Here is an 18,811-nt window from a genome sequence, read left to right on the forward strand (position 1 = left end):
CCCTCTGCTGATTTGGAAATTATATATTATTTCTGCTTTTTTTAGTGATTACTCTAGTCCACTGAGTTTTACATTTTGGTTGCTAAGTTTTTCATTTCTAAAAGTTCTACTTGGTTCCTTTTCAAATCTGTTTGATCACTTTTTATTGTTTTTCTGTTCCTTTCAAATATTTTAAGTTTGTCCTTTTTTAAAGCTGTAAGAAGAGATATTTTATGATCTCAGTCCAATAATTCCACTATCTGAGGTCTTTGGGATCAGTTGTTGCCCTCACCTCTGCTGATATTCTCCTACAAAGCCTTTTCTCTCCTGTGCTTTATCTTTGATTATATGCTGCTCATTTCCCTTGAAAAGTACTTCTGGGGCTTTCCCTAGGCCTCTTATGAGAAGATTTCCTCCAGAGAGGATTTGCATTTGCTTTTGCCAGATGTCTGGGGCACTGTCAGACCAGAACCATTTTCAACTCAATTCCCTGCTTGAGTTTTCTTGAACCACTTCTGAGATGCAAATCTGGGCTACTGTTCCTCAGGAAAACTGGGTTTGGTTTACTGGCTCAGCGCCCTTTTCCCCTTTGCTCTTCCTTTTACCAAAGGAAGGTGGGTGCACTTCTGCTCTGTCCTTACCCTCAGAGTGTGTTTGGTGGGAGGAGGGAGAAGTGGTTGATGGATCTGACTTCTCACCTTAGGTGTCCCCTAGACTTTCACTTCTGTCCCTCAAGCTGTGGGGCCAGTCAGCTAAACTGCAAATCGGTTTCACAAAAGTTTCCTGCTGGGTTGGCCAAGGCTTCAGGGAAAAGGCAGTTTTTAAAAGTTTTTTAAGAATTCACTTATCCCTTTGGGTTCTCACTGTGTCCTAAATTTTGACCTGGAAATTTTTCACTATCTCACTAGATCTTCAGTGCTTTTAAGATGCTTTATTAGACTTCATGCAGCATTTTTAGTTTCCCGCAGGGGGAAGGTTGGCCACAGTTTATGAACAGCCTTCACACTTTGCGTAAAATGCCCTTCTCCATCTGCCAAATTGATCCTTTACGACCCAGTCCAAATATTTCCTCAATGAAACCTTTCCCATATCTTCAAAGAAGGGTTAGTTCCACTCTCTTCTGAGCTCCCAAAGCACTCTCTACCCTGCACTTTTAGAGGCTTCATCCTTCTGTATTGTTGGCATGGGGGGTGAGAAGGTAGGGACTCTGTGTTCTTCATTCATCAAACATTTTTCGAGTGCTTACGTATATCAGGCACTGGGCTAGGTTCACTGGGGCCCCAGCATTCACAGTGTTCGCAATTTGGAGGAGAGGTTGCTGGCCAAGTAACTGCCCCTCTGCCATTCCACCCACTACCAACCCTGTCAATGCTGGGGCCCCAGTCAGCAAAGTTTTGTAAGCCCCTAAATATTCAACTTGATGCCACATTCTCAATAAAGTATTAGTGGTTGACAATAAGGAAGCCGTTTTGAAAGTGGGGGGGGGGGGGGAACGTCACAGTTTGTAAAGGAGAAAGATATTTCCAGTAGGGTGTGATGAGTGCAGTGGTGGACAGGAGCAAAAGAGGCTGAGGAGGCGTGAGGGAGCAACACCTGTCTGGGACCGAGAAGCTCGTGGAGAGCTTTTTGTACGAGAGGATGCTTGGCTGGATCTCACAGAGCTCCAATTGTCAGCCAAAGGAGCGATATGTGCAAAGCTCTAGAGGTGTGGAAAGACGCGGTTTAAGAACACGTGGTAGAGATAAGACAGCCCAAAAGATCTTAAGCTGAGGAGAGTCAGGAAGTGATCTGCAACGTAGATGATTGGTTTGGTAGCAGGGGCTAGCTGGGCTGGTGGTGGGTGGGGGCTAGGGATCCAAGGCAAGGAACAAGTAGCTCAGAAAGGGGCTGTGGAAGTAATTATCTCCTCGGTCCTGGAGCCTGGGCTCTCCTCCCCTGCTGACACGCTCCCCAATGCTATTTCAACATGCTCAGGTCTCTATTTTTTTAACCAGATGTCTTCCTCTAGCAGCCACCTATCTCCTTCTCCAGCCTTCACACCCAACGACTTCATCTGCCTTCTCCAACTACACTGAATCTGCTCTTGCCAAGGGGCCATAATCCCGTATTTGCAAAATCCAAGCAATCCTTTCCAATTTCTCAGCAGCATACAATATTGACCATTCTCCTCTTCTTAAAGCTCTTTCCTTGGCAGAGGGATACTCTTTTCTGGTTCTCCTCCCACCTCTTGGGCTCTTCCTCAACCTTCCTTTAAATGTGCCTCTGGGTATTTCCCTAGGCTCACCCCTCTTCTCACTACAGGCCCTGCACACATGTAAGGCTTCCTCCCCCATCCTGATGCTGAAGTCCCTCCCAGCACAGGGTGGGCCCTGATATTTCACCCCATCTACCCCTCTCCCTCTGCTCATTGCTCTCCCTCACTCTCTACATCCAGTCTGTTACCAAGTCCTGGTGAACCTGCCATCAAAATATCTCTGGTATCCATTCCCCAGACCCCACCTCAGTCCAGCCTCTCCCTGAATCCCTCTTCACCACGACCAGTGCCTCCCCACCTCCTGCTCCCTATACCATCCTCCCCAGTGCTGTCAGTGACAAACACGACCTTGCTCTTCTCTGGCTTCAACTTCCAGTGGCTCCCCGTGGTCCACAGCATGGCATCTCAGCTCCTTTAGCTGAGCCCACAGACCCTACGTGATCTGGAGTGGGCTCCCTCTTTAGTCCTCATCCCTTGCCTTTCTCCTCTACATATAAGACATGCCCCAGCCAGGGAGGCTGTCCCACCAGCCACTCCACCTCCTTTTGTACACACTGTTTCCTTTCTTTGGGAATCCCTTATGATTTATGGAGCACCTACTTTTTGTCAGGGAATATACATCATTTCATAGGATCCTCAAAATAACGTTATGAGGTAGTTATTCTTATTTCCATTTTACAGAGGATAAAACTGAGGCTTAGAGAGACTGAGAAACTTGCTCAAGGTCACTCAACCTAGGTAGTGGAGCTGGATCTTAGCCTTTACATGAAACTGTCCTTGATCCCCTTTCGATGCCTGACTGGCTCCTACTCACCTTTAAAAACAAACTCTGCCATTACCACTTCAAAACTTTTCCCTAACTTTCCAGTCTTAAGTTCAAGACCAACCTACCTTGGAGCCTCAGTCATCACAGGAGATAGGCCAAGACCTTTCTCTCAGTGCCTTCATTACACCGGGTAACTGAAAAACTGTTTCTATGTTCCAAACGCAGCCAGAAGCAAAGAGGCCAGGAATGCAGAGACTTGTCTGGGAAATAGATACAGAAAGTTCTGGAATAGAAAAACTGGACCCAAAGGAAGATTGTATTGTGTGCTCACCAGGACTTCATAAAGAATGTTTTTCTATGATTATAAAAAAGAAGTGAGCTAACTGACTTTTGCATGTAGAGCTCAGGCAATTCACTGAACAAAAGCCTTGTAAGTATAAAAAAATCTACTTAACTTACAGATTTCTGCAGGCCTTTCCACTACGTTCGTCCCATGTCAGCTGTTAAATCAGTAAAATCTCAGCATTTTAAAAATATCTCAACAATTTTGACATTTAGGAGCATTCGATGCCTCAGCTAGCTCTCCGATTTGCCTAGCTTGATACTCTCTTGTTTTTCAGAGGAAATGGCCCCTATTCAGCTCTTAGTCACTGTTGGCCTTCTGGAACATCCTTTGTAGCATCTGTGCCCATTCACGTGGTGAGAGGGGGTGTCCTTTATCCTAGAACATTTTGAGTCATTTAGCTCGTGCAGGCATTTTTCTCATGAATAACTGAGCTACCTGACTTTTTACTGGAACCAGATGATTTTGCATCAGAATTACTTTTCTTTAAAGTTGATCTACCCCATATCTAGAGATGATAGTGCCTAGTAAAATTGCTGTGAACTGAGTCAAAAAGGCCTGGGGGGTCTTCTATTACAGGCCATGAGCTTTCAGAAAATTACTTAGCCTCTTCAGTTCTGTTCCTTCGCTTGCACCATGAGCAGCTGGATTAAAGGGCTTCAGTCCCTCCCTGCTGTAAAATTCTAAAATTTTGATATAAAACACACCCGCAGAATTCATCACACTGCCCTCCTTATTCACCCAATAAATACAGATTATTACATTAAATTCTGAACTTCAACCCAGTAACCCAATCATTACCCATCTCAAATACCCCTTAGCAACACAGACACAGCTCATGGAAGTGACTAGATTTACAGGGCCCAACTGTGGACATGTAGTAGTGATATCAGACTTAGTAGCCCCAATTCTGCCATTAGACCTCCCATCTCATTCAAAACATATCCTTCTGGCTTGGCTCTCATGCTCCCTCAATGTTTTATGGAGTCCTGACCCCATGACTTACCAAGGTCCTTGCAGTCCTATATTTAACGCTTCTCAGATTTAATAAATATGTATTAAAGGCCCCATAGTATGGGAGAAAATCTCATACAAATTAAAATACAAGTCCATGTGCTAAATGGCAACTAGGAATATAAAGTAATGAGACTTCTGGAAAAGAGAAGATTACTTCCAAATGAGCAGTAACTGGGCATGTTAAAACTCTTTATGTCCACAAAATTAATCTTTAGTATAAATGCTCTGATGTTTAATAAGCTTTCAGTGTCCTTGGAAAGCTCCTCCCACTTCATTTCTCCACTATGAATTCTCTGATGTCTAATGAGATAGGAGCTTGAATTGAAAACTCAATTCAATTGAAAAACTTCTGCAAAAAGTTCCTGCTTTTCAATCAACATCCTCTTCTCACCAGACCCACCAGATTTTTCACCAGACTTTTTCCCCCCAGTATGAATTCTCAGATGATGCATCAGGCTTGATCACCAACTGAAGGGCTTCCCATATTCTCTTGCCCTTCTAAGGCTTTTCTCCACTATGAATTTTCTGATGATGAGGAAGGGCTGAACTCCCTCCAAACAATTTCCCATATGCTTTGCACCTGTAGGGTTTCTCTCAGTGTGGATTATTTGGTGCTGAATAAGATTTACACTTTTCCTGGACAGCTTTTCTGTATTTCTTACACTTGTAGGAATTCTCTCCTGTAGGAATGACCCGCTGTCGCCTCTGGCTTAAGTGACGTTCTTCCCACAGTCATCACACTTACGGGCTTGAGAAGCTCCAAGGTCCACCTGAAGGTTTTTCCAAACCCTTTGCACTCACAGGGTTTCTCTCTAGTGTGAATTCCCTGATGTCGAATAAAGTGTGAGGCCCAAAAAAAGATTTCCCACATTCAAAACAGTTAAAGATTTCCTCTCCAACATGACTTGTATGCCGAATGAGTTTTCTTTTCCCTAGAAAGCTCTTCTACAGGGACAGTTTAAGGATTGAGCTCTGGTTGGAAATTTTCCCACATTCATCACATTCATAGAACTTCTCTCCACTATGAATACACTTGTGCCTAAGATCTGAACTACACTGAAATGCTTTCCCGCATTCCTTACAGTCACACCGCTTTTCTCCAGTGTGGATTCTGATGTACAAGATGTGCACCTGGAATAACATTTTCCCACACTCGTTACATTAAGATTTTATATCTAGCATGAATCCTATAGTATTATGTTCTGATTCCACATAGCACTTGATCAGAGCTATGGTGTTGTTCTTCCATAGAAACTGTCTGATGTATACTAACCATTCAGCTCTCAGAGCCCCCCCAAAGCTGCTCTAGACTGTTTCCGTATTCACAGATATCCCCAAACTCAGATGTGTAGACAACTGTCCTTGGGCATCTTCTCAGTGCCACAATCAATTATTTCACTTCCGCAAAAGTTCCTGCTTTTCAATCAACATCCTGTTCTCACCAGACTCACAAGTGGGAACAACAGAAATTACCGATATCACCAATTCCCTGTGCAGAATTGAGTATCTATGGAGTTTCAGGGGCAAGCTTAAGGAAGAGATGCTTTTCAGAGATGCTTCTGAGTATCTATATCTATATCTATATCTATATCTATATCTATATCTATATATACTCCTTTGTCTCTGAGAGTTGACACTTTATCCATAGTAGATGCAGAGTAAGAGGGAGCACTGTCCACAAGACCACTCTCACTTCTGACACCAATTTGCAAGTTCAGGGAGTTTCCGAAAACACCCTCAGTTTTGATAATTTGCTAGGACTCACAAAACTCACCAAAAGCTGTTATATTTATGATTACAGTTTACTACAGGGAAAGGATACAGACTAAAATCAGCTAAGGGAAGAGAATAATGGGGCAGAGTCCAGGAGAGTTCCCAGCATAGTTTCCAGCTGTCCTTTCCCTGTGGAGTCATGGACAGCGTTAAATCTTCCTACCATGGGTGACAACACCCATGGAGCACTGCCAACCAAGGTGGTTCCCCCAAGCCTTCCTATCCAGAGTCTTTACTGAGACTCAGCCACATAAACCTGGCTGACTCCAGCTCCTCGGGAGGCTGAGCTGATACCATGTGACCCAAATCCTCCATGCTAAACAAAGACACAACAATCAGGCATGGCATGCCAAGGAGCCAGGAGCAAGGGCCAGACTTCTCTTTGGGCAAGGTTAAATTCTTTACTACACAGCAGACAATAACAAAATATTTGTGGATTGAATATAAATAGATATAAAGACATCCTTCTGTGAAAATAGCTTTGATTTTTCTGGTCTAGAGCTGGTTGACCAGTATGTTTATAATGTTTATTCTTGTGACAGTGATAAGTTGACTTTACTAACGACCTATTTCTTGGTGGAGTCAAGATTCAGGATAGCCTTGAAAAAATTTACCAGTATTGATATAGGAGTTTGGCTCTGGGACTCTATGGAGAAAAAGTGGGAGACAACCAGTGGAGCTCTAGAATATGTACAAAGGTGGAACTTAGGTATGATAATCTGATGGGAAAGGGGTGGAGCTGGGTCAGCATAGTAAGCATTGAGATTTTACTAGGACTATAATAGAATCTCTTGGGATCATTTTGGGAAAGGGAGGTTAATGAAGATTATGGGGAGTGAAATCCTCCTAAGCTAGTCCCGACGCTGCCACAACTTTCAGCATCCCGTGATCATTCAGGAAGGTTCCTTTCCTTTTGTTATTGTGAAAGTGAGGTGGGGGCAATTAATTTAGTAGTTCCAGTTGCATCAGACATTAACTAAGACAATTGTGCATAAAGCCATGAAGTCACTGGGTGACCCCACAATGATTACCATTAACTTTTAGAGCTTGGGGAGGCAGAGACTAGGAATGCTATCCTAGCCAAGGGAACTCTAGACTCATTTTTCTACTAGTAATATGGCCATGCTAAATAAGTGAATGAATGAATGAATGAATGAACAAATCTGGATCTTGTGGGAAAACACTGCTACTTGGTGCAAGCACTGCTAAATTTGTTGAAAGTTAAGGAAAATAAGCAAAGCATACAAAAAGGGAACTTGCTGACTCCTATTTGATTTCCAACCAAGTAAGCTCAGAGGTACAAAAAGAGGGAGTCACCTATTTCACTTACCTTGGCCAGGATAGCAACATGTTATTAGCACTTGAACCAAAAGGCTCATTTATGATGAGCTTCTATGATTTTGTTGTTAATTCATTAACCTGTCAGCCACAAAGGCAAAGTAGACATAGAAAATAATGGAAGCCAAATGAAGCAGGAAGGATCACCAAGAGGAAGCCAAGTTGGGAAAAAAGTAAAGAAACAGAACATTCGAGTACAGAGACAACATTTAGGAAGATGCTAGATGTTATCAGTAGACAGATTGGTCTTTAGCCACCTGGCCAAAATCTGGCAAAAGGGAAAAGAATAAAAGTTATGGAAAAACTTAATTGAAAGGAAATATTACGATGTCAAAGAATAGCATGACTTATAATCTGTCTTGTTATAACTTACAGATTGAAAATAAATTTAATATATGAATTCAAATATCTCCTCCTTTGTACTGCAATGTATTCCTGAGAATCATGTTTCAAAGCAGATCATATTTCCTGAATGAATAAAGGTACATTCCCGACCCAAGAGAGAGCATCATCTAAATCACAACTTTAAATAAAATAGCATGAAAGAAAATACTCAAATATTCTAAAAGTAGGCTCCAAGTTCTATACAGTTGGCATGGAGGTACTTATAAAACGGAAAGCCTCATTTAACTGATATGCTCCAAAATATAAATTCAGCACATATAAACCGCAACTCATATCTAAGGTTTGGGAGCTGGTTAATATCAGTGTCAAGTCATCATAAACACGGGCACAATCTTTTTGGACTCCTTATATTTAAAAGCACTCTCTGAGGAGAATATACACAGATGGCCCAGATCGCCTACAAAGGACTGTCCAGGGGAGTCTGGGTTGAAGGCCGCTTCTCCTGATAGATTTCTCTGTAGCAAGCAGCGGCATTCAGAATCATTCCATTGACCTTAGAGCTGCGCTTGGAGTTGGGATCATTCTTTTCGAAAATAGTCATTGCAGTGTCTAAGTAGCCGAGCGCCTCACTAAGAACTTCAGGTGTGAGGGTGTGAAGGGAAGGGGTCTCCTCCATCTGGTCCTCCCCATACTCCTCTTTTCTTTTCTCTGCCAGTGGTGCTTCGTAAAGGCTCCACCCTGATATAATTAACATAAGCAGAAAGTTACTTAATAAAAACAGACACCGTCAAACCTCATTAACATACCCCACTAATTCATAAGTTGCCATGACTTGAATAGGAGTTAGGCTCTCTGACTTCTTTTATCCGTTCAATAAACATGTATTAGTTTCCTACTTAGTAGAAGCAAGGTGCTGTTGGGAGGGGTGTCCACAAAGGTGGTAAGGCAGGAGGACCGGGTCCTCAGGAACCCTAAAATCTACTTTCTACAATTACAGTCAACTCTCGTTTATCTGAGGGTCAAAGCCACGTCCCTTAGATTTTAACCACAGTTAAAAACCAGAGCATATGTGAAAAACGTAAATAACTACATCCCAGCAAAAAGCATCAGCATATTAGCAACAGTCCATAATTTGGAATTACGTATCAACCAGAGCTGCCACATTTTGTCTGCTATGGAACCTCTCGCCTTGCCTGTTGGCTGTCCATCCTCCAGGGCTGCCGGGCTAAAGACTCGGAACTCAGGGACCCTTTCTCTACGCAAAATTTATTTATATGGCAGTCAGGAAGTAGCACTTTGCTCTGCCTGCTCCAAATTCTTTTATTTTTAACCTAAACCATGGAAAAGTAGGTGTAGGGGGGACTGGAAGCCAAGATGAAGGTAAAAGCCCAGGAGTTGGCTGTGACAAGCTTTGGGACTGGAATGAACACCTTTCAACTGTGCAGTACTGAGCTGGGGACCGAACACACAGAAAGGAGAGCCATCGGAAGGCGGGGGGACGGTGTGGAAGGGGGCAGACATTGAGGAGCTGGTTCATTCAACCTCTGGGTTGAGTGGCTCGGCTGGGATGAACTGCTTGAAGGCTTGAGGCAAGGACTCACGGGCGAGGAGGCAGCTGGTGGAAACCAGATCACACACGGTGCTACCCTTTGTCACCCAGGGTAGAGACTTGTTTGGTTTTTTTTTGTCATTGCCCCCCACCCGTGGGGTAAAAAAACACTTTAAGAATTTGATGAAATCTACGGACCCTTTCTTCCTCCAGAAAAATGTCTATTATACATATATGTGTATATATTTTTTTTCACAGACGTTTTTGGAGTTCACGAATTCAAGTCCATCCGGAGATACCATCACCACCCCACCGCCAGGTTAAGGACCCTAGATGTCCGCTAGACTATGAGAAAGCATGAAGGATGGTGTTCTCAGTAGCCAACTCCATCCTACTCTTTTGAAAAACAACAGAGCTCAGTTAAAAAGCAGATAATAAACTTCTTTAAGTGTTACAAGCATGGCTGTTTTTTGTCAAGCAATTATGTGATTTTTTTTTTTTTTGGTATTTTGGTTTTAAAACTATTTTACTTGTACTTAAAGTATTTTGTACTTTTCAATAATGTCTATAAAATAGTGAAATGTATAAATATATGTAGTGTTAACTAAATAGGTTTACATTTAAAAATATACATTTCGCATCATGTTTTGTTTTAATCACCATCTTGAGGCCTACATGACCACCCTCCCATCCCCCTATAAGTAACCAGAAATTGATGGTGCTTCCTAACCATACTTCACATTTCAAGGGAATAATCAAATTAGTTAAGTGAACTGACAACTTCCAAGTGCCTTTTTTATATTGATTTATTTGCAAATAGTCAACACATTAATATAGAACATTCCTATTACAGAATGACCCCCAAGGGCTTTCATTAATTAATACTAGGTCAACTTGCTATACTTGAAAGTGATAAGGCTATACTCCTTAAAAAAAAAAAAAAAAAAAAAGAAATCCACAACTTGTAGTATAAGACCTACTATGTGAGCATAATACTAATTTTGCTCTGATTCAAAATTATTTTTTTCACATGCAAATTAGTCTAGGTCAGCATGTGAAATTAAAGTATAGCAATCAGGAAAATAAAGCAATGAAAAGGAGAAACTGGAGTAATAATTTAGAATATTAAATAATATAAGAGTTGCTTTTAATATCATGGTAGTAGTGCTTTGGGGGCTGAGGCTAGGATTGGGATTATAAAAGAAATAAATTATTTGAAATACTAGAAAGTTCCACTAAATTTCTGCAATAGGTGCAAGGTGATTCAGGAGTTCCTACAACCATCTGAATGAAAGTATTATTATTTTAAGATGAATTCCACGCTCACCAGATGGGTCCTCTAAAAATTAACTTGATTTCTTTGAAAATAAGTGCCCTATCCCCAGAGTGGGGTTTCCCAACTTTTGGATATATAGCCTTGCAAGTCCAGTTACTGGTAAAGTTCAAGGGAATAGAGATAGGGGAAGTATTATCAAAATGTTTTAAGTCCCATAATGTACCACAACCCATTGGACTTCCTACTGTTTCAGATAACCATGACAAACTATACAGAAGAAAAGCATTTCAGCAGCAGTGCACTTGGAAATATACTAAGCAGAGCCTTAAGATCACATTAAAGAGTCTTGTGTATGAGAATATGTGAGCATCACATCTTAACGAGGTATTTCACATAGGGTAAAGTATCTCCATGTCAACATTCTGAAAAAATATGAAGGACTTACTTGCGGGGGACACGTAAAGTTCAGCGATTATCACTACCTGCTATAAACTGGCATTCTCTGTTAATTAGATTAGTACATGTCATTTAGTCATGGCTTGGTCAGAACCCTAAGTTCCATGAAGAATGTTCCAGACAGTGGTTCTCAAAGAGTGGCCCCTCACCGGCAGCATCAGCAATAGCTGGGACCTTGTTTAGAAATACAAATTCTTGGGCTATACCTCAGATCCACTGAATCAGAAACTCTGGGGGTATGCCCCAGCAATCTGTGTTTTAATTAGTACTCCAAGTGATTCTTAATGCATGCTCAAGTTTGAAAACCACAGCTCCAGAACTAACATAAAAATCCAGGGCCCAGTGCCAGCTAAATCCAATTCTAAACAGTGAAGCTAACAGTAGCATCACAGTGAGACTGTGGTGTAGGATTTGAGTAAAAGGAGATGACAAAAGGAGCTTTCCCTAACCCAGTCCCATGTGACTAGGGTGACCATATGATCTGGTTTGCTAGGACAGTCCCAGTTTATTCCTGTTGTCCTTGTGTAACTGTTAATATTGCCACTGTTTCACTCTCAAAGCTGTCCCTGTTTGGAAAATAAATTATATGGCCACTAACTTGATGCCTCCTTTGGTTAGACATGGTGGGGAGTGAGCAGCACTGAGAAGACCTTCCCATCCAGCGCATGCAGTGCAGCCGGGGCCTTAGAAACTTGGAAGGTTTCTTCCTTCTCTCCACCTGTCTTGCCCTGTGTCACGCACTTACCTGTGACAGCGTCTTTCAAGTCCTCTCTGTCGTCTTGCTCCTGCTCTTGCTCCTGCTCCTGCTCCAGCTGGGACAGCAGGGCAGGTTTGTTAACGGGAAGTCCTAATGATGGGAAAGGAAAGGGGAGACATGTTTTGTGATGGAAAAATGTAGCTGAAGCTGTCCACGATCAGCCTTAGCTCTTGAAATTTTGGGAGAAGAGGGAAATGACCAGAAGGGATAAGTATGAGTTGGCTGAAGAGGGCTCAGGGATGAAACTACTCAGGAATGAGCTTCTTTAAGAAGACAAATACAATAATCTGAACAAAAGGAACAATTAGCTCATGGCTCTCTCTTGAGTAAGTATACCCAAATTAAAATATTGGGAGAAAGGAAAAGCATTTTCCGTAGGGATTTTTAAAGCTCAGGGAATGTACAACTTTTTGAAGCTTCCTATTATTGCTATAGCCTAGCCCGGACCTATTTTATTACTGATTTAGGTTGATCATCAGTTTATATTTTATAAAGTCTCCCTACTTTAAGTAAAATAGTTGACGCAGAGGAAATTTTTCAAACAGAAAATTTTAGATGCGTTCTATTTCAGTAGAAAATAGACCTCTTCTGATTATTTAACATGGTTTATATGATTCTGATTAAGTAAATTTGTAAATAAAATCTGACTTTAATAATGTAAATATTCAGGTGATTAAGAAGATACATTTTCTTCTTAGAAATAACAGGAACTAACAATCACAATAAAATGAAAATTGAGTTTTGTTTTTTGTTTTTTAGTTTTAACAAATGTATCTCTACTTTTATCCATGATTTCAATTTAATTTGGAACTCTGAAAAATCAATGTGATGACTTCTGGTGGACTCAGGGATTCAGCCTATCTATCCTGCCAAAGACAACCAGGAAACCCAGTCAGATTATAAACTTCCTCTTGAAGGCATCAGAGAGCTAACAAAAGAGTAAAGAATTACTCTGCCAGAATCCCAGAAAGGATGGACTGGGGCCCTGGGATGGGAGCCTGGCTTCGAGGGCTGCCCTTCCCCTGCCAAGCAGTGTTTTTTGTTTGTTTGTTTGTTTTGTTTTGTTTTGTTTTTGAACTTCATAAGGGAGTTAATTATACAAACAGGAAGGTGTGCAAATCATAAGTTTACAGCTCAATTAACTTTTACAATGTGAACATACACACCTAGACTAACAAATAGAACAGCCTTCCAGAAGCCTCCCTCATCCTCCTTTCCAATCTCTACCTAGAGTAACTACTATCATCCACTCATGATTTATAAAATTGTAGATGAGTTTTGCATGTACTGAATTTTATAAATGGAATCATGCAGTATACACTTGTTTTGGTACATACACGCACAGGCAGAGGTAGCCCTGCCTTGTTTTCTTGTTTCCTTCTGGTCCATGGGTTCTCTTGTCTCCCCTTTTCTCTGTATATCTGATGCATTCTTCTCTCTATATATAGACTGGCTTGGCTGGCTTCTCATGCACAGAGCAAAATTAGGCCTCCCCATGGTTGCTGGGTTTACAAGTCCTTCATGTTGGCCACAAGCAGAGGCTTGACCAGCTATGGCTAAGTTATGATTCCAGAGAGAATCTGATTGGCCCATCCTGATCCCAATAACTGTGGACCATCTGGATGTATGCTGGCAATTCTCAACGAAAAGACATAATGAGGAACAGGGCAGATGGTCCAATAAAAAAGTCTGCTACAGAAATTACTTTACAAATGATGACATAGCAGTAATGAATTGCACAAGCCACATAACCAGATGTTTAGAAAAGTAATTTCCCTATAGCTCAGGGGGTCGAGAAAGAAAATATGTAGCCTCCATACTAAGGGTGGGTGCCAACCACTGTATAATCCAACTATCACCAAACAGGTTTCTTATTTAAAATAAATTACTTAAATTCTTAAAATTAAATTGCTGTCATAGAAGATAAATCCATAAAGATAGAGAAGACTTCACCCTTTATAATTAAGTATAATTAGCATGAATAAAGCCAATTCACCCAATGCAGAGGTCAAATTTTGGAACCCAGCAGGCCAATCTGGTCTTCCACTTGTTCTGTGGAATTACCATGGTATTGTCCTTGAAGTCTGAGTTTGAATACAGAAGGGTGGGCATGCACTCTCCAGAACCCCACATTTCCCTGCTCCTATTAGCCCCCGGGGCACTGGATATCCATCCAGTCCTGTAACCATCTGGCCCTAAAGGCACTGGGATTTGTGACTTCCAATCTAAAGAGCCTCGGTCTACTCAACTCGTTAAATGGTCAATTATTCAATCTCTCTTAATCTATCAGCTGTTTAAGTAATCAATAGTAGCAAAACCCAACACACTCAAATTCTAGGCCAGTTCGCCCAAAGTCAACTGTCTGAAGACAATTCACATAATGCCACTTATACCTACTGGTTTAATTCATTCATTAATCCAGTTACTTATAATCAATCACCTAAAGTCTTACCACACATATTTCTTAAATAAAATTATTTCCTTTCTGTTTGAAAATGTTGGTGTTTTTTACATGCATTTTTGTTTCATCTGGTTTTGAGCATCTCAAATGTAAGTCCACCTTAAATTTATATTTTAAATAAATACTTAGATTACATGTATTTCATACAGGATACGTACAATAGGATTGTAATTATCCTTCAGGAGTCTTTTTCAGCTTTGCATACTTTTGAATATCCAATTTTATCCTTGAAATGCTTAAACAAAGTAAAGCAGCAGCAGCAGAAGAGAAAGGAGGAGAAGAACAAAAGAAGGAAGAGGAGGAGGAAGGGAGAGGGGGAAGAGAAGGAGAAGGAGGAGAAGTGAAAATAAAGACATCCCAAAACACAGCAAAGCCAAATATATAGAGAGAGGCTGAAAATGTCCTATCATAAAATAAATATTTTACATAGGACTAAAATTAAAAGGTCAATGCATTACCTTTTGACATGGCCATTAGGCAGCAGAACTTTCAGCTCACTGACCTGCTGCTATCTAAAATTACCCAGTTAGTTAAAACTTGTACTTAATGGGACAACTATCTGGTTGAAAGACATGAACAGCTACTCACAACTCTATTTTCTTTGCAGCTCCATTACCAACCCACCACCCGCCCCCCAACATCAACAAAATGGAACTGACACCAAAATAATGGCTAAATTATGACCGGTGGTTATTAAAGTAATAAATGTTGATTAGAACAAAAATTCAAAGGGCCTCCTTTGTACATGACAGAATCCTCACCTAGTAGAACCATGTTCCTGTAATTCTCCAGCATGACATTCCGGAAGAGGGCCCGCTGAGCCGGGTCCAAGCAACTCCACTCATCTTTGGTGAAGTCCACGGCCACATCCTGTAAGGTCAGTGAGTCCTGAAAGAATTCCTTGAGTCAGAAATTGGGTAGCTCAGAGAAGGATGAGGCAATACGAGAGGAAGTACGAGAGGAAGGGAGTAAAAATATTCTGGTTCTTCCTTTGGCAGCTTGAATTCCACTCGTGAATGAAAACCCGCTGATCCAGCAAATTCTCTTGCCTACCTTTCCGATTTTTCCTTCTTCTTCCCCTTCCCAAATCCTAAAGCCAAAGTGGTAAATGGCACAGTGTCAATTCCAAATAAGCAAGCAGGGGAAAATGGTACCTAAATACTTAATCCAAAAGTGCATCTGTTGTTTGAAAATATCCTCCTTTGTCTTTGTTGTCAATATCCGAAATTCATTCATTTGGAAGAGGCATTCCAAATGAATGAAATGTAATTATTTATTCTTCCAAATGAATGAATTCAGGCACAACCACAATTGAGAAGTAATATTGTTCTTGTCACTACCGTCCAAGCCCAGTTTTTTCCCCTTTGGTGGACTAAAGGGTAGTTTATATTTATTTCTCCATGTGCTTCCCTCCCACACCTTATTCCCGGTACAATCTGTTTCTGTTCCCACCACACTAGTGAATTTATTCTAAGGTCATCAATGGCCAATTAGTCTCAAATCCAGTGGCCTATTTTTGTCCTCCTACTTGACATCTTTGCAACTTTTAAAATAATCAGCCACCTGGAACCCACTGAAATTCTCCCTTGGCTTCCAGGACACTGCTTTCCAGGATCTGCCACCTCTAATGAACTTAAGCTCTTTTTCTCTCTCCTCTTCCCCTGCCTACTTCTTAAAGGTGGCTCAGCCCCAGAATTCAGTCTTTGATTTGTATCCTATCTTTATTTACATGTTCTTCCTTCACTCCCACCCCAGGCTATAAAGCTAGGAGCCTCCCCCTCCTTCATCTTCCATATTCAATTGTTCACCAAATCCTGTCCATTTTACCAAAGAAGTACTTTCCTGTTATTTTCAGTGCCAGGGCCTTAGCCTGGGTCTTCGTTGACTCTGGCCTGACCTAACAGCTTACCGTTCAAACTGATCTCTGCCTCTCAGTACAGCTTCCCCAGTTCTGCTGTCCTGATGTCCTGTCCTTTCCTCCCAAGAATGATGCGCAAACATCCTAACCTGGCATTCTCCACCTCTGCCTTACTCTGCAGCCCCATCACATTTCCCACCCACCGCACCCTATGCTGAGTTAACCTTGGTTGCTCCCTGTTCCCAGAAAGCCTTTTCTCACCTTCTCACCTGGCAGCCCCATCCTGGTTCAAATATCAGTTCTAGATTTCCTCCCTGAAGACTTTCCTGACACCTCAGGCCAAGTGGGGCCCTCCCCAACGCACCCCTGGCGCTTGACAGTCAACGTTACAGAACATGTTCTGTGTGCCCAGCGCTTTACGTGCATCACCTCACATTTATTCCTCATCACCGATTCACAAGGAAGGCATTAGTAGTATTATCTTGATTTTTCGGGTGAAGAAACGGTAGCTTGGCCACACGTTGCCATCTGACCCCAGTCACAAGTCTGTGGAGGGATTCGCCTCAAGCAACTGGACTCCCGAGTCAGCACATTTCACGCCTTCCCACTGCGCCAGAGGGAAGCTTAATCCCCTACGGAGCTGGCGACAGCACCGGCTGCTGGGCCAGTCCCAGAGCTTCCGGTTCTGCAGGTCCCGGGCGGGCCCGAGAACGTGCATTTCTGACAAACCCGGAGCGACGCCGATGCTGCTGGTCCGGGGACCGCACTTTGGGAACCAGCCACAACAGCAGCGCCACTTGGTCACTCGGGGGCTTGTTAGAGGTGCAGGATCTCGGGCCTCGCCCCGGACCTACTGAATCAGACCCTGCGTGTTTAACAAGATCCCCAGGGGATTCGCGTGTACGTTCAGGTTTGCGCGCGTTCACCACACACTTCGGGGCCCAGACGGGCTCTCTAAAGAAGGCAACAACGGGTCAGTTCTAATTTGCAGGACGCATCTCTGGGACAAGGGTCAGGGGCGGGCCTCGGGGCCCCAAGGCCCACAAGGACAGCGAGCTCTCAGCAGGCGGGCCCGGGCGGGGCCGCGGGACGGGGCTCCGGACTCACAGGCCGCTGCACCGCCCCCTCCGCCTCCATGTCGCGTCCCGCCCCGCCCTGTCCACGCAGCCGCGGCCGTTAACCGCTCGGCCCCGCCTCCCCACGCAGGGCCGCTACTGCGCAGACGCCGACGCCGCGCGCTCCGCTCGCCTCTCCCTCTCGGTCCTCCACACCACCGAGTCCTCCTCCTAGAGCGGCCCCTGAGCAGGCTCCCGCTCTCTTCTCCCGCCCTCGGGTGCCAGCCGAATAGCCACAGGGAAGTGCGGTAGTCTCAGAGGTTGTTAGCGTCCCTTTTGGAACTCCTGTCGTTTCTCTTTCATTCAACCAACAAACGATTCTGGAGCGCCTGTCCTTTGACAGAGAGGATGAACGCTGCGCGGTGCCGGCCCACAGGAAGGGTTGTAGGACAGGGCGGTAAATGTTGCACCTGCAAGGAGGTGGGCGGGGGTAAGCGAAAGCTTTCCTGGAGGGGTAATGGCCCTGGGCCTAGCAGTTGCCCACCATGTAGTAGGCTCTCAGCTGCTTGGTGACCGGCGTTCTCCCGCGTCCGCAAAGGAGGCCGTCATGAAAAAGTCAGCATGTGCAAGGAGCATGGTGGGTTCCCGGAGGTGAAGCTGGAAAGGTAAGCAGGGGCGATCCTGAAGGGCTTCGTGTGCGGGTTAAAAAAAATCTGAACGGTACCCTGAGCAGCCTAGACGGACAGGACAGACGAGCTCTGATTTGCACTTTAAATTACAACCGGCAGCCAGGCTGGGTTGCCGGAGGAAAAATGCTGTTGGAGCATGGAGACAGGATGGAGGCGGGAATGGCCTGACATTAAATATTTATTCGTTAAGTCTTGTCTGTCCCACTAAGATATAACTTGCATGAAGGTGAGGTCTGTGTACAGTTCATTCTTACCCAGCGCTTAGAAGAAGAGTGCTTGACACGTAGTACGCCCGTAATGTTTGTTGGGCGGATGACTGAATGAATTGGCGGTCGAGAGGACTTCGTAACTGATTGGATAGCAGATGAAACTGGGAAGTAGAGGAACCCGATTACCGAAAACCGGAAGAACACAAATAGTGGGTGTTTGCTGAGCACTTCTGGCTGACCACTGACGAGGGGTTAAAGGGTGGAAGTGGAGAGAAAAGGGAGCAGTGTGCCCAGAACAGGCTCCAACTTTTAGTGTAGCCAAGGGAGGGGCCCAGAGCCCAAAATCTGCTGAAAAGACCAGATTTGGTTTTCATCTCACCACAAAAATATGTCGGTTTCCTTTCTGCCCACCCATATCACCGAATATGGGAAGTACATAATTTCTTGTTTTGTTTTGACGATTTACCATCCGCAGGCACAGAATCCATATGACTATGATTAAAGACTGTATGTTTTAACATTGTATTTATGCATCATCACTTAATAAAAGCATTCCCTGGTGTTTTTGTTTGTTTACCTTTGAGGATAAATGCAGGAATGAATATCTTCATGACTTCATTTTTCTTCTTATTATTCTTTTTCTTCTTTTTTTTTCTTTTAGTGTATTATTTTTCCACAGGAGTACA

At 43.1% G+C, this 18,811-nt stretch overlaps 2 protein-coding genes across 3 annotated transcripts in view; one reads left to right on the forward strand and one right to left on the reverse strand.

Moving 5' to 3' along the window:
• Positions 1 to 9,788, forward strand: part of IFT22 (intraflagellar transport 22) — a 45,019-nt gene extending 35,231 nt beyond the window's left edge. For both annotated transcript variants that reach the window (XR_005213568.1, XR_005213570.1), the window contains one exon: positions 9,623 to 9,788. The gene's annotated coding sequence lies outside the window, so the exon portion shown is untranslated. The remainder of the gene's footprint in view (positions 1 to 9,622) is intronic.
• On the reverse strand, positions 6,166 to 17,312 carry LOC119517612 (zinc finger protein 317-like). The gene is made up of 4 exons (XM_037814471.1): positions 17,280 to 17,312; positions 15,076 to 15,202; positions 11,842 to 11,943; positions 6,166 to 8,553 (listed from the first exon to the last, which is right to left on the reverse strand). The coding sequence occupies exons 1-4, from the start codon at positions 17,307 to 17,309 to the stop codon at positions 8,273 to 8,275; spliced, it is 540 nt and encodes a 179-aa protein (XP_037670399.1). The 5' UTR covers positions 17,310 to 17,312; the 3' UTR covers positions 6,166 to 8,272.
• Between the last annotated feature and the right edge of the window lie 1,499 nt (positions 17,313 to 18,811).

This window comes from Choloepus didactylus, chromosome 21 (genome assembly GCF_015220235.1).
Source record: "Choloepus didactylus isolate mChoDid1 chromosome 21, mChoDid1.pri, whole genome shotgun sequence".
NCBI classification, from domain to species: Eukaryota; Metazoa; Chordata; class Mammalia; order Pilosa; family Megalonychidae; genus Choloepus; species Choloepus didactylus.

Bases quoted from the DNA above. Each gene is read 5' to 3' on its own strand.
- LOC119517612 (XM_037814471.1), bottom strand. From the start codon at position 17,309: ATGGAGGCGGAGGGGGCGGTGCAGCGGCCT. The intron at 15,203-17,279 runs GTGAGTCCGGAG...GAATTCTTTCAG, and splicing joins AGGGGGCGGTGCAGCGGCCT to GACTCACTGACCTTACAGGA. The intron at 8,554-11,841 runs GTAAGTGCGTGA...TAATTATATCAG, and splicing joins CTTGAAAGACGCTGTCACAG to GGTGGAGCCTTTACGAAGCA.